Genomic DNA, 14,909 nt, shown 5'->3' on the forward strand with positions numbered 1-14,909 from the left:
CCCCCAATCTCTCACCCTGCCCACCACCAGTCACAGGCGGGCAGGGCCTCCATCAGAGAGGGTCCCAGGGACTGTCAGCTGGATGGCTCATGACTGCTCTGACCTTCATCCCCTCTGTCCAGGGAAGGCTCTAGATGAGCCAGGGTCGCACAGCTGCAGATGGAACCCCCTGAGAAGCGTTATTAAATACAGCCTCCGGGCTCACCCCCCAGGGCTCTGCACTCACAGGGTGAGGACCAGAGATTCTGTGGTACAGCCAGGAGGAAGCATCCAGAAGGAGCAGAAGGCTCTGTGGGCTCAGCAAGACTGGAGTTCAAGTCCTGGACCCGCCACCTCAGAGTCCTGGACGTGGGGCAGGGCGTGTCTGAGCCCCGGTGTGCTCCTTGTAGAGTGTGAGGACAGAGGGCCCTGCAGATCCAGGCCTGCATCTCTGGGTGGAGGCGTGGCCTCCAGAAGGCCCACCCTCTGGGTAGGTGGGAACCTGCGCCCACCCTCACCTCACCTCAGGGAGGGTGTGAGACTGCACACAGGGAGCAGAGCAGGGCGGGAGGGGCCTGGTGGGCCTTGGTTCTGCCTGGGGTCCGAAGGGGGGCATTGCAGTGTCCCCTACCTGCAGAGAGAGAGACCACCAGCATGCTGGGTGCCCCTGGTGCCTGCGCTGGGGGCTGAGGGTTGACCACCAGCAGCTCCCTCCTCCTCCTCTCTAAGGGGCTGTAGCTGGGCAGGGACTCAGGGCCGTGGACCTCTCCCTGAAGGAGCCTGAACTGGTCCTGCTGTCACCCCTTTCCCTGGGAGGAGAGAGACACTCAGAGAAGCAGAGAAAAGGAGAGAGAGACACACAGAGACACAGAGACTGACTCCTAAGGAGATGCCAAGGGGGTGGCAGAGGCAGGGAGCTGAGGGAGAGAGGAGAGGCCCCAGCTGGCCCAGGTCAGGACCAGCCCCTCAGTGTGCAGAGGTGGGCAGGGAGCCCTAGGTCATGGTTCCCTTTGCACTGACCACAGAGAGGCCCTTTTGCAATATAGGAAAAGAAGCCAGATTGATAAAGGAAGTGCCAGTCACAGCAGGGGTGGGCGGGTTTGGGGAAGGCCCCTACCCTCCTCAGTCCTCCGAAGGAGCCTGGTCCTCGCTCTCCTGGTGCTGAGACTCCCCGCAGGCGGCCCCTCCATAGGCCTCCCCTCTGGCCTTGAAGGCTCTGCTTGTCTTCTCATCCCAGGAGGAGGGCAAGGCCATGGGTCTGAGGATGGGGATAAGCAAAGTGGGAAAGAGGATGAAGCTAAGAACACCAAACACTTTTGGCCGGAGTTGTCTATCACCGCAAGAGGCCAAGGGACCTAGGGCATCTGGGTTGAAGTGAGAGGGATGGTGCTCCGCATGGCTTAGAGTTCCTAATAACAAGGGTGATAAAGTAACAGGAAGTGATAATTTGGGGGGCAAGGAAAGGGTATAAGAAAAAATATACATTTGGAATTTTTACTTTTTTTTTTTTTCACCTCTCTACACTGTGTCACTAAATCTATCTCTGCACGTTCACACATCGTCATCCAGTAAAGCTTCAGGCCACCCGAATGCACATTTTTTCCTCACTCGCATACATAGCCCCTCACATCAGCATTGGTGCACTAGACTCTTAAAAAATTTTCAGTCACACTTTGTTTTTAAACTTGAGACAATATAAACCTTGTTCAAAATGTTATGAAAAAATGTACGTTTATACAAGGCAGGTTGTGACAGGACACTGGGGTTCTTTCCCCGTGGGCGGCCCCAGGAGGAGGGGGCTGGAGTTTCACACATTTGCGTCTCTATCTCCTCCCACCACTCTTCCCACCCAATTCCCCAGGAACCAGCAGCGCCCTGCCCCCCTAGTGAGTGCACTCACACCCCTATTCCCTGGGGAAGAAGCTAGTTGACCTTTGCCATTGCTCTGTACAGGTAGAGTCCAAGGAGGTGTCAGCTCATCATATCATTGCTATTCACGCCGTAAGTGGAATTCTTCATCGAGTCGTTGACTTCTCGACGGAATGCTGACAGACTCTGGGTGAACCTACAGAGAGGATGCATGTAGGTTGAGGGAGCAGGGTGGAAGGGAAACATCTTTGCCTAAAATGTTTCTAGCAGCCAAGTGGCTACTGAGAGGCACGTATGAATCAGTTGTTTCTAAGGTCAGTTAATCTCAGTTTTAAGACTTTAAGGGAAAGTTGGGCTAGTTTTACACCCCTTTCTACCTGACAACTTCATGGCAGGCCTCGAGATCTGGTCAAATCTGGGGTCTGAGGATCACCTTGGGTTCATGGCAGCATAAAAGGAATCTCACTAACAGAGAAGGGAAGTAACCCTCACGAAGTGACAGCTGGGAGAGGATGAAGCTGTCCCATTTCTTAATGCCAAGAGACCTGTGCAATCCAGTATGGCAGCCATTAGCCACATGTGGCTGTAGACCACCTGAATTGTGCTCAGTGCAACTGAGGAACTGAATCCAATTAAAATAAATTTAAAATTCAGTTCCCCAATCGCACCTTAATTAAAATGCCATATTTTAAATTAAAGAAAATTTAAAAATCAATTTAGAAAAACCTGATGTTCAATTCAGTTATTGGACAACTTCTAAGTATGTTTGGAACAACTTGAGTATGGGAATCTAATTGCAACTGTAAGTTTTATGAAATCTAAATACAAATCAAGTATTTCCAATGAAAATGTAGCATATGGGGCTTCCTTGGTGGCTCAGTGGTTGAGAGTCCGCCTGCCGATGCAGGGGACGCGGGTTCGTGCCCCGGTCCAGGAAGATTCCCACATGCTGCAGAGCGGCTAGGCCCATGAGCCATGGCCGCTGAGCCTGCGAGTCCAGAGCCTGTGCTTCGCAACGGGAGAGGCCACAACAGTGAGAGGCCCATGTACCGCAAAAAAAAAAGAAAATGTAGCATATGAATTGAGATGCCCTGTTAAGTGTAAAATACACAGGATCTTGAAGACTTAGCACAATAAAAAGAATCTTAAAATTCTCAATTTAAAAATATTGATTACACATGGACACATTATTTTGGATACATGGGTTAAATAAACATGCTGCGCAGCAACTAAGCCCGTGCGCCACAACTACTGAGCCCACATGCCACAATTACTGAAGCCCGCGCGCCTAGAGCCCGTGGTCTGCAACAACAGAAGCCACCATAATGAGAAGCCAGCACACCACAACAAACAGTAGCCCCCGCTCGCCACAACTAGAGAAAGCCCGCATGCAGCAATGAAGACCCAATGTAGCCAAAAATAAATAAATTTTAAAAACCCCACATTCTATCTACTTTAAATAAATAAATAAATGCATTGATAATCTGTCAAATTTTAAAGGAATTATCAGAGGGCAAAATCTAAATGAAACTGGGAACTCAGAGAGTAATACACTAAAGACTGCTTTCCCCTTGAGGGCATTTGCCAAGCTCAAGAAACTTGCGATTTGGTGTTCAGGAAGCCAAGACCAGGATACAGACCCCAAAGTCTTTGACAATGTGGTAAGTCTAATAGGAAATTGCCCACTTGGCATAAAGTCAGGGTCTCAAAGTTCTACACCCTCATATTGTGTGACCTGGACACCACCACGCCACACTCAAGCAGAGGATTTCAAAGAATTGGACTGTCTTGCACCTTGGTCCAGAACAGACAGAGAAAACTCTTCCTGGAGAATTTATACACACAAGCCAGCCCTTAGGTAGATGTGCAGTCCAAATTCACAGAACCATTGGTCTGAAAAATCTCAACCTGTGTTGGTTTAACACACTCTAGGAAGTTATTAGCCTGAATTTTTGGCAGAAGCAAAATTTTCTTTGGAGAAGCCCACTATCAGATGGGATTCTTCTATGCCTATTTGGTAACCTCTGAATTCAGTACCAAATTAAAAGAAAATTCAATACCAGATTAATGAGCAAGGGATCTTATTTGGGTCACATTTAAATTAACCATAAGGTGCTGCTATTAATAGGGGTAACTAACCCAGAGCCAAACATGCTTATGATTTAGATCCATTAACTGTTCCTTACAATCTCTGTGGCCTTCAAACCAGCTTTCCCATTTGTTACTTTTTGGCCATCTTTCCAACTTCTTCTTTTAGTTTTTTGCTCTTGTTAGCAGCTTTGACTTGACTTTGTCACTCCAATATCTAATATTAAATTAACTGCTTTTAAAATTATTTTTCCCCAGCTTTAGTGAGGTAAAACTAACAAAAATTGTATATATTTAGATTGTATAGCGTGATTTTTTTAAGGTGTACAACATGATGGTTTAATATATGTATACATCGTGAAGTGATTACCATGATCAAGCTAATTAACACCTTCATCACCTCATAGTTACCCTTTCTTGTGTATGTGGCAAGAACACCTACAATCTACTAACTTAGCAAATTTCAAGTATACAATACAGTGCTGAGTATAATCACCATGCTGTACATTAGATCCCCAGAACTTATAACTGAAAGTTTGTACCCTTTGATCAATATCTCCTGATTTCCCCCATTCCCCAGCCCTTGGCAACCATTTTATCCTTTGGTCCTATGAGTTCAACTTTTTAGATACCACATACAAGTGAGATCACACAGTATTTGCCTTTCTGTGTCTGGCTTATTTCCCTTAGAAAATGTCCTCCAGGTTCACCCATGCTGCCAAAAAATGGCAGGATTTTCTTTTTTAAGGCTGAATAATATTCCTCTGTGTGTGTGTATACATATGTGTATCTCACATTTTCTTTATCCATTCATCCATTAATGAACACTTATGGTGTTTCCATATCTTGGCTATGTGGATAATGCTACAGTGAACATGGGAGTACAGATATCTCTTTAACATACTGAGTTCATTTCATTTGGATACCCAGAAGTGGGATTGGGATCATATGGTAATGGTAATTACCATGGTAATTCTATTTTTAATTTTTTGAGGAAACTCCATACTGTTTTCTATAATGGTTATACCAATTTACATTCCCACTAACAGTCTGTACACACAGGTTCCCTTTTCTCCTCAATCTCGCCATCACCTGTTATCTCTTATCTTTTTGATAACAGCCATCCTAAACAGGTGTGAAGTGGTATCTCATTGTGGTTCGGATTTACATTTCCCTGATGATTAGTGATGCTGAGCACATTTTCATATACCTGTTGGCCATTTGTATGTCTTCTTTGGAAAAATGTCTATTCATGTCCTTTGACAATATTTAAATTGGGTTGCTTCTTTGCAATTGAGTTGTATGAACTCCTTATATATTTTAGACATTAACCAAGTATACAGTTTGCAAATATTTTCTCCCATTCTGTAGGTTACCTTTTCATTTTGTTTCCTTTGCTATGAAGAAGCTTTTTAGTTTGAGGTAGTCCCATTCGTTTTTGCATTTTCTGCCTTTGCTTTTGGTGTCATATCTAAAAAAATCACAACCAAGACCAATGTCAAAGAGCTTTTTCCCTATGTTTTCCTCTAGGAGTCTATTGCTTCAGGTCTTACATTTAAGTCTTCAATCTGTTCTAAGTTAATTTTTGTGTATGGCATAAGGGTCTAATTTCATTCTTTCGCATGTGGATAACTAGTTTTCCCAAGACTACATGGTAATTCACAAAACTGAATACTACGCATGTGAAAATGAATGAATTACAGCTACCCACAATAAATGGGTAAACCACCCCTCTTCTGGAGGTGAGCCTGGGTGCAGATGCAGAATTTTCTGGTAAGGTGGCTTGAAGCAGAGATAGCTGGGACAATGGTCTTTGCTTTCTCTCTGAAGTAAGTGCTGCCCCCTTCCGGAAGTGAAGAGGGAATGATGTGATGTGATTGACAGGTGCTTTGGGCAATGGGAGAAGGCATAAAAGATTGCATTTAAGAATGTATATAACAAAACACGGGAATTCCCTGGCAGACCAGTGGTTAGGACTTGGCAATTCACTGTCGGGGCCTGGGTTTGATCCCTGGTCTGGGAACTAAGATCCCACAAGACACATAGCGCAGCCAAAGAGGGGAAAAGAAAAGGAATGTATATAACAAAACAGAAACAGACTCACAGATATAGAGAACAAAGTAGTGGTTATCAGTGAAGGAAGGGAAGGGGGAAGGGACAAAATAGGGGTATGGGATTAAGAGATCCAAACTGCTATGTATAAAATAAATAAGCAACAAGGATGTATTGTACAGCACAGAGAAATACAGCCACTTGTAATAACTTTAAATGGAGTATAATCTATAAAAATATTGCATCAATATGTTGTATACCTGAAACTAATATAATATTATAAATCAACTATACTTCAATTTAAAAAAATCAAAAAATAAAAGTAGAACCTAGGATAACCACCCCACCTCCCAAAAAAGAAGGGCAACTTTTAGCATCACCAATTCGTGCACTAACCCATTGTGGTACGTTGCAACAGAAAAAAATGGCCACAAATTCTTTGCAGCTCCTTCTATCAAGATGGAGAGGCTATTTCCTCATCCCTGAATCTGGGCTGGCCTGCTTTGGTCAACAGAATGTGATGTAAGTGATATTGTGCAATTTCTGAGCCTAGACCTCAAGTGGCCTTGCAGCTTCTGCTCTCAAGGGGCACAGTGGGGAGAGTACATTTCCAGAAATAATGACCAACACCAGGTATCACCTAATGCTAAGTGAACAATATAGAGAAGGCATAGCTAGAGTTTAAAATAAGGTTGGCAAATTCAGGGGAGGTTTTCTGTAGGAGGTGAGAGAGCTGAGCCTGGGTGTTTGAGATGGTGGAGAAAAGCGAGAGGATGGGGAGTGGAGGGGGAGCGGGCTCAAAGGCCCACAGGAGAGGAGGGTGTGGGTGTCTGAAAGGCAGTGGGCAGTCAGCCAAACTGGAGTGGAGAGCTGTTCTTGGAGAGCACTGGGCAAGAAAGCCTGCGTTATTCTGCAGCCAATGGCTGCCAATGACTTATGAGTAGAGGAAGCTGATCATATAGGTCCAGTTTTCCTAAGAGTTTTCACAAAAAAAGAAGTCTGGAAGAAACAATCACTCTGGGCCCAACCTCCTAATATCTTAAGCACTTTTTCCCTCTGTTGTCAGCCGTCTCCCCATGCTGTTGTCCTCACTCCCTGCCTCTAAGGGATCATTTCCATCAGTGTTTGTATCCATTCACAACTCATCTTGTAAACAGCTGAAAACACAGAACAGCTTAGGCACGAAAGGAGTTGATTAGCCCAGGTGACTGATGAGTTAGCACAGACCTGGCTTCCCGTGCTCACACCTGTCATCTGGTCTGTTTCTCTTCACTGCCCACTTCTGCCCCCTACCGTTCAGCTTCATTCTCTCATTCTCAGTCCCTCTTTGGTGGCCCCAGCAGCAGCGGGCTCTTCCAACAAGGGGGAAATATGACCCATCCCCCCATGTCAGTCTTGCAGGAAAGAACGAGACTTTTTCCCTTAGCTCCAGCAAAACCCCTAAGATTACTAAGACTGGACTAGCGTAGGTGACCCATCCATCCTGGAGACAATCAGTGTGGCCAAAGGGATGTGTTGCTCTGGGTGACCAGCCCTGAGTCAAGAGCAGGATATCCATGTTCTAGAAAGTAAGTCAAGACTGGAACTTTTATCTGTTTAACTTGAGAGTGTACAGCTCTAAATAACCCATCCCCTCATCTCTCGTCCTCCGTGCAGCCCTAGAAGCCAGTGGATCTACACACCACGTATCAGTTGGGTTGTCTGATGGCCGTGGACACTGCTCGGGGCATAGTGCGGCACTGGAACACACAGGTGGCCCCTGCACTCCCTCCACACACCAGTGGCCTCATTACAATTGGTGGCCCATGAAGTGGGGGGGGCCTGGCTGGGGGCCCCCACACCATGGTGGTGCCTGGGCACCCACTTCACCACCTTTCTTCTGTCCATCTTTATGCAACGACTGGCAGGGATCTGGGCAGCTGTGGCTGCACTGCTGGCCTGGGAGCCCTGAACCCTGATGGTCATCGAACTGGCCAACACTGGCTACAAGTCCATGTACAGCAGCAACTGGTTCACCCTCCAGGTGAACGCGCTCCTCTGAGCTGCCTTTGCTGACCATGTGGCCTTCGTGGACGCCTGGGAAATGACCTCCAGCCTGGCCCTGCGTGACAGCATCCACCCGGAGAGGCTCATCGTTCACAACAAGGTGGACTTCCTCCTTTCTTTCCTCTTCCCAACCTGAGTGCTTCTGTCCATCCTGGGGCTGTGTGAACAGAGGGCCCAAGCTTGGGGACCCAGTTGTGAAGAGGACCACAGCCACAATAGAACTTCTGGGATAAGGGCAGGTGCCATCAAGCTCTCTCACCTGGAAGACCGCAATGGCTTTCGATCTAGTCCAGCCCATTCTATTGTTGCCCCACTCCAACCCCTTCTCCACTCAGAACAAGAGTGGTTATTTTAAGACATAAATGAGACCAGGTCAACGGCCTGGTCTTTTTTATCAGTATAAAGCCAAAACCTTCTATCTTAGGACAAATCCAAAGCCCTGACCATGGTTACCAAGGCCTTGCAAGATGTCGCTGCCCAACTCTGTAGGCTCATTTATTGTCACTCTGCCCCAGCGCTCTGCAACCCAACCCCAAGGTCCTCTTGCTGCTCACGTAGGTCAAGCCTGCCTCAGAGCCTTTATACCTGCTGTTCCAGTGCCTGGAATGCCCCTCTCCCAGACCTCCATGTGGCCAGCTTTTTCTCATTCAGTTCTCTCATCAAACATCACCTCGGAGGCTTTTCCTGACCACTCTCCCACCCCAGTACTCTATACCCTTCTCACTCTGCTTTTTCTGCATATCAGTAATCAGAACCCGTAATTATTTAGTTTACTACTATTATTATTTACCTGTCTCCTTGAGTTTGTCTGGCTTGCTCACTGCTGTATCCCCGTGACCTCGAGCCGTGCTTGAGACATTGCAGGTGTGTTAAGCAGCATTCATTGAACGAATTAATAACTTAAAGTCAGATGACTAGAATACCTGTCTGCCCTGCACCTTCTCTCAGCAAGCTGCTTCCTCTGAGAAACAGGCGATGTATCGCCAAAGTGTCTCTTTGTTGCATTTGCTGGATTATATCTGTATGATTATCACTATGAACGCTTCACATTTACATTTAGGGCAGTATGATTATTTTTCTTTTTTCTTTTTTATTGGAGGATAGTTGAAGGGCAGTATGATTTTCAATGCAGTTTCTACTTTTAGTTTGGAAGACTCTCCCAAGAACATTCTGCCATTTTACTAATGAAGCCCGAGAGGTGGCACACAGCTGAGCCAGTCCTTGGTCCTAGTGATACTGGTGACAGCTGTGGCAAAAGTACTCTGTCCTCGCTGGAAAACTGGCCTCCTGCAAGGGCTGGAAGTGACAACCCATGACTCCTCTCTGACACATCCTCTCGTGTCCTGGACGTCAGTTTCTTGTCTGGGGGTGGGGGACTGGGGTCCCTGAAAAGAATCCGGTCAAGACTGGGGTTTATTGGTGCACTGTGGGCTCCTTGTCTCCGATCACGAGATCTGGCCGTCTGTTCCCCAGATCCTCTGTCTCTGGCGCCGAGGCTTCCCTGATCACCCTAAAGGGGGCTCCGTGACCAGGCACGACCACGTCGGCAGTGCCTAGGACCCTCTTCCGGCTGTGCTCCTGGGACACCGGGTCTTCGCTCAGCGCCTGCCACGAGTCCTCGTCCCCTTCACGTTCAAACACATCGCCCACTACCATGACGGTACCCAGGGCCGTGCCAGCCACCACCACGCTCACGTCCCGCTGGCCACCATGGCCGGGCGTGGCCCACACCTCGAGTCCCGGTCCCAACCGCAGAGGCTGCTCCTCAGCCAGCCCGTGGGGGAGGTAGCGGCCCCCGGGGAGGCAAAAGTCGTGCGAGACCAGCAGGGCCGCCGCGGGAAACAGCCCCAGGTTCCCGATGTGGTCCGAGTGTCCATGGGTCCCCACCACCAGAGTCACATCTCCCGGGGCCACGCCCTGCCCCGCCAGGGCCCCCAAGAGCGCCTCTCGAGCCCAGGGCCCCGCGGTGTCCACGAGGATGGGGCCACGGGCCGCCTCCTCCAGGGCGGTCTTCGCCTCGTAGCCCTCGGGCGGGGGTTCTCGGTGGCCGGAGGCCGGGCCCCAGGCCTGGGGCAGAACAAGGGTCACGGAGCCGTCGGCGCGCACGGCGTCGCCGACCCCCTCGGGCTCCGCGTAGCCCTGCAGCAGAAACACCACAGAAAAGGCGTCGCCGGGCACCCGCAGAGGAGGCTCCCCGCGCAGCGGCTCGGTGCGCACTACACCGCTCATGGCCGGCGAGGGACGGGCTGGGGAAAGGAAGTGGGGCCTTTGGCGACTGTCCGCTCCCTTCGGGTTTCCACACTCGCCCAGCCTCCGCGGAGTGAATCTCAGTTCCTTGCCACCCCTCTCACACCCTTAAGTTGGCACCGCCCAACTGAACTTAGGCGAGAATGCACTCGTCCCTCAGCGTCTTCGGCCACCACCCCGCTCGCGTGTGAGGTCCTCAACCGCCACCCTCTGGAGATAACCTTGTTATTTTCTTCATTCTAACCGGAGCCGCTCTCTACCTTGGACATAGTTTTAGCTCCTCTTAGGTCTTGCCTCACTCTGAGGAAAGAAGAGACACCAGAAAAGCGCGTGGGAGTTTGTCCTCTGCGAGCTCCCGTCACCCAAGTATGGCGGCCCAGGCGTCGCCGCGCACGTAACTTAATTCCGTCGCGTTTTCAGGCATGCGCGGACCGCGGCTGCGCAGTCCTAAGCCTGAAACCTGTTTCAGCGCGCTGATCCGTGCCACCCTCCTTGGGCTGAAAAACTACAAAGCACCGTTAGCTATTAACAGGACGGCGACCAACGGCCCTATTCACTGGGCGCTGCCGTACCGGCCAGCTAGGATGTGTGCACGGCAGTTGTTTGAAATTTGGGGCCCAGCTGATATTTAAAAAAAAGTTTACTAGCGTTATAGAAAATTTGGCATCTTTGATATTACGTGGTGGCCCTGCAGTGAAATTAATATGAAGTAGACCAAGTGTCTACCCCACCTAACTTATCAGTATTACCCCATCCCCATCCAGTGTCCCCTTCCCGTTCACAGACTCCTAGACGCCGGCAGCGTGTATAGGTCGTAGAGAGAATGTGCATTCAGCTTGTTATGAGTCTAAAAACAGACCCTCGAGGGGCAAAGTGACTTTGCCAAGGTCCACCGCTTCTAAGCCATGTTGACCTCTGGGTCCGGTGGGGAGTAGCGGACATATTTAAATATCTCAATACTGTCACCACACACACCTGACAAGGGGATAAATGGCAGGTGGAGGACTCATCTGTCGGTGTCAGGCTTCCACCTACTGCTCCCACCTTTCTCCCCATAGCCATGCCATGCTGCACCACCAGGATCCTGCCTGAGACTACACGGGAGAGAAGAGCTGCAGGCTCTAGGGTGGGGTCACTCACACATACACACACTCTGAAAGCTGTGGGGCAGGGAGAGCTCAGACTTCAGAGGGCTCTTCTCCAAGACCCCTGTCCCTCCTGGGGGCTCAAAGGCAAAGGTCAGAGTTCCTCTGGGTCATGCTTGGGGTGGCCTGGTGTGTTAGTCACCTCCTCCTCCTCCTCTTCTGTCTTCTCTTGCCCATCTGTGATCTTCTCCTTTCCAGTCCAAGTTTCCTGTAGACATGCTAGGTTGGGTGATAGAAAACAATTTAGATATTGGTCCTGGGGAGAGGGCAGGTTGTGAGCTGGCAAGAAAGGGGCCAGCCGCCAGGCTTACCGGTTTCAGTAGCTCGGAGCACATGACCCTCACAGAGAAAATGCTGTAGGGGCTGCTCCTGATGGTGGAAATACCAGTCTCCCACGACGTCTTCAAACTTCTCCAGCATCGTCTCACACTGATCAGGTGGAAAGGTCAGAAGGGTATCTGCTCTGCTGGCCTCTGCAGACCCTCCTCTCTGCTCTTCACTCCCTGTCTCCCCACCCCACTTCGAAAAGGCAGGGAACCAGGAGGTTAAACTTGGCCTATTAGATGTGTGATCCTCATTCATTCAACAGACATTTACCAGCACCTACTCTGCCAAGTAAGTTATTATACTCTGAGTCTCAGTTCCTTGCCTGTAAAATGGGAAGTGGTAATAGTACCTACCATATCAGGTTGTTGTGAGGGTAAAATGAAGCAGCAGCTGGAAAGTTTGTGGCCCCAAATTGGGCACACAGTAGGTGCTCAGTAAGTGGCAGTATATATCATTAGCCTCCATTATTACTTCTTTTCTTTTTGCGGTACGTGGGCCTCTCACCGCTGTGGCCTCTCCCGTTGCGGAGCACAGGCTCCGGACGCACAGGCCCAGCAGCCATGGCTCACGGGCCCAGCCACTCCGCGGCACGTGGGATCCTCCCAGACCGGGGCACGAACCCGTGTCCCCTGCATCGGCAGGCGGACTCTCAACCACTGCGCCACCAGGGAAGCCCCATTATTACTTCTTGATATGCTCCTGGGCCCACTTCAGTCAATGGCAGAGTCCCTGCTCTGCTCAAAGATGGACCTCCTTAGGATCTAGCTCCCCTCTCAGGTTCCCTTCTCACCTTCCTGGGCAGTGCAGTATTCTATCCTACCTGCTTCTTGAGGAACGTGACCTCCACGCTGGGCTCATCCCACAGCTCCAAAGGGATCCCCAGATCCACCTTCACCCCCTTCTGCACCAGGCCTTTCAGCGTTGCCATGGTCTGACTCTGCCCCTGAGAGATGGGAATTTGAGATCAGCCCAGGCCACTGCCCTGCCTCCTCCCCTTTTTGCCATATCAGCTTTGTCAACTACTGGAGACCCCGGTGAGTTCCATAGAGATGAGATAAGGGAGTCTACGATGGGGAGGGGACACTCCAGAGCTGCGGCGAGCTGGGCAGACATCGTGAGGACCTCAGGGGGTACAGGTTGTAGTTTCTGAGAGATGGGATTCTGCCCTGGAGAAGAGTCTGACCTTGGCATATCTCAGTGAGCCCTTGCGCTCGGCATGAACACTGTAGTCCAGGATCCGCTCACATAAATTCTCCAAGGCCTCTTCCAGCCTTGTCTCTCTGTGGGAAGAGGGGAAACAAAGACTCCCTGGATGCTGTGGGCGCTTCCAGGGCTCCTTCGGGGATTGGAAGGTGGAAGAACACCAAGAAGAACTCACGAAACACTGTAAGGGATGTGTCTCTTCCTCTTGCCTGTGTCCAGCACCTGCCCCAGCTCCAGCACCTCTCGAGATCGGCCAGTGCGACTCAGCTCGTCCTGTAGCTCCAGGCTCAGCAGTTTACATACTAGATGTCCAAGGGGACGTGAAAGACAAACAAACAAAGCAGCACTCATTCGGCAGATAAGCAAAGGCAGCAGAGCACAATGGTTATGGGTGCAGGCTCTGGAGCCAGCCTGGCAAGGCTGGAATCCTGACTCAGCCACTTAGTAGCTGGGTGACAATCCTGCTGTGCTTTGGTTTCTTCACCTCTAAAATGAAGATAATAATAGTACCTCCCTCACAGGGGTGTGGTGAGGATTAAATCAATCAATATGTAAAGCCCCGAGAATAGTGCCTGGCACGTGGTGAGCACTGCCTAAGTGTTTGCTGTTTTCTGCAGTTATTTGTTGAGCCCCTTCTGGATGCACAATAGCAATACAGAGAGTAATAAGACCCATGATCTATCCACAGGACATTGCCAATGTCTCTGGGGATAGATAAAAAGGTGATGACAATATTGTGTAATGGACTCTATCCAGAGACTTAATCTCACTATGCAAATGCAAATGCAAAATTCATTCAATGGTCATTCATGGACTTCCTACTAGCCTGCGATTTCCTCAAGGATGAGCATTGTGTCTCTTCCACCACTGTCTTCCCAGCACCAGTGGGTCCCAAGAAAAGGACAGGCCTATACAGAAATGCCAAGCAAACTAAACACAGGGGCAAGGAGCAAAAGTGTCCCAAATGTGCCTATGGCACTATGCTAAGGATACACAGGGAGACACAGGTACTCTCCTTCCCTCCAATGCAGTGGGAGGTGACAGATAAGGAAGGAGGCTTCCAAAGGACGTGACATTTAAACTGGGTCTTGAAGAACCAAATACAGAAGGGCAAGGATCATTCCAGGCAAAGGAAAAAAACAATGTGCAAAGGCAGAGAGGTGTGAGAGGATGCGGCAGGCTCAGTGACCACTGAGAGGTTCAATATGGCTGAAGCATGGGCACTTTGGGGATGGGAGGTGGGGTATGGAAATGTAAGAAAGATGGAGGCCAGACCACAAACACTTGGATGCTATGCCAAAAACGTTGGCTGTAGTCTAATCACAGCAGGAGGCCTGAAGAGGTTTTAAAGCAAAAGGACATACACAACTGAGTCTGTGTTTATAAAAACTGACAGGTGTAGGGGGTTAAGAGTAGGGACACAAATGAAAGGAGAGGAGAGATGAGGACCAAGTCAGGAGGAACATTGCTACTGAAATGCAGCGTAGAGTGAGGCAAAGGGGAAAAGAATCCAGGAAGAAATTAAAGCCAGGGAGGCAACAAACCAGGGGACCAGGGCACTCTGAAGTGCCCCCTCCCAGATAGGCCCCATAGGTGATACAGTCACAGAAGATGCTGCTCACGGTAAAATCCATACAGTGCACACCCTCTGCAAAACCTCACAATTATGGGGAACCTCTCCCAGTTGTGTGGCCTCCTCTTTCTTTTATGAGCTTCAAGGGCTGACGTACTCACTCCCAAACCCCTCAGGAGGGCGTGGGGCCTATAATTTGGGAGCGTCTCCGCTGGGGTGGAGCAGAGGATGTCCACAGGTAATGAGCCTGACACCTCACTCCTGCAGTCTCTTCAGATTTAGGTCTGGTGGCATGGAGGACACACACACACACACACACACACACACACACACACACACACACACACACGCGCACACACACACACACACACACAGACACA

At 49.6% G+C, this 14,909-nt stretch overlaps 2 protein-coding genes across 2 annotated transcripts in view; both read right to left on the reverse strand.

The window, feature by feature from the left end:
- Positions 1 to 9,447: 9,447 nt before the first annotated feature.
- MBLAC1 (metallo-beta-lactamase domain containing 1) lies at positions 9,448 to 10,263 on the reverse strand. Its single transcript, XM_007468867.1, has one exon. It carries the CDS (start codon positions 10,261 to 10,263, stop codon positions 9,448 to 9,450), a length of 816 nt encoding a protein of 271 aa, XP_007468929.1.
- Positions 10,264 to 10,903: 640 nt separating this feature from the next.
- The window catches only part of CNPY4 (canopy FGF signaling regulator 4), a 4,797-nt gene continuing 791 nt past the window's right edge, over positions 10,904 to 14,909 (reverse strand). Inside the window, exons 2-6 of the mRNA XM_007468868.1 lie at positions 13,132 to 13,258; positions 12,937 to 13,033; positions 12,574 to 12,696; positions 11,738 to 11,855; positions 10,904 to 11,645 (exon numbers count right to left, since the gene is read on the reverse strand). Of these exons, the coding sequence (XP_007468930.1) occupies positions 11,521 to 11,645; positions 11,738 to 11,855; positions 12,574 to 12,696; positions 12,937 to 13,033; positions 13,132 to 13,258 (590 nt within the window). The 3' untranslated portion in view covers positions 10,904 to 11,520. The remainder of the gene's footprint in view (positions 11,646 to 11,737; positions 11,856 to 12,573; positions 12,697 to 12,936; positions 13,034 to 13,131; positions 13,259 to 14,909) is intronic.

Source organism: Lipotes vexillifer, unplaced genomic scaffold, assembly GCF_000442215.2.
Source record: "Lipotes vexillifer unplaced genomic scaffold, Lipotes_vexillifer_v1.1 scaffold12, whole genome shotgun sequence".
Taxonomy (NCBI): Eukaryota; Metazoa; Chordata; class Mammalia; order Artiodactyla; family Lipotidae; genus Lipotes; species Lipotes vexillifer.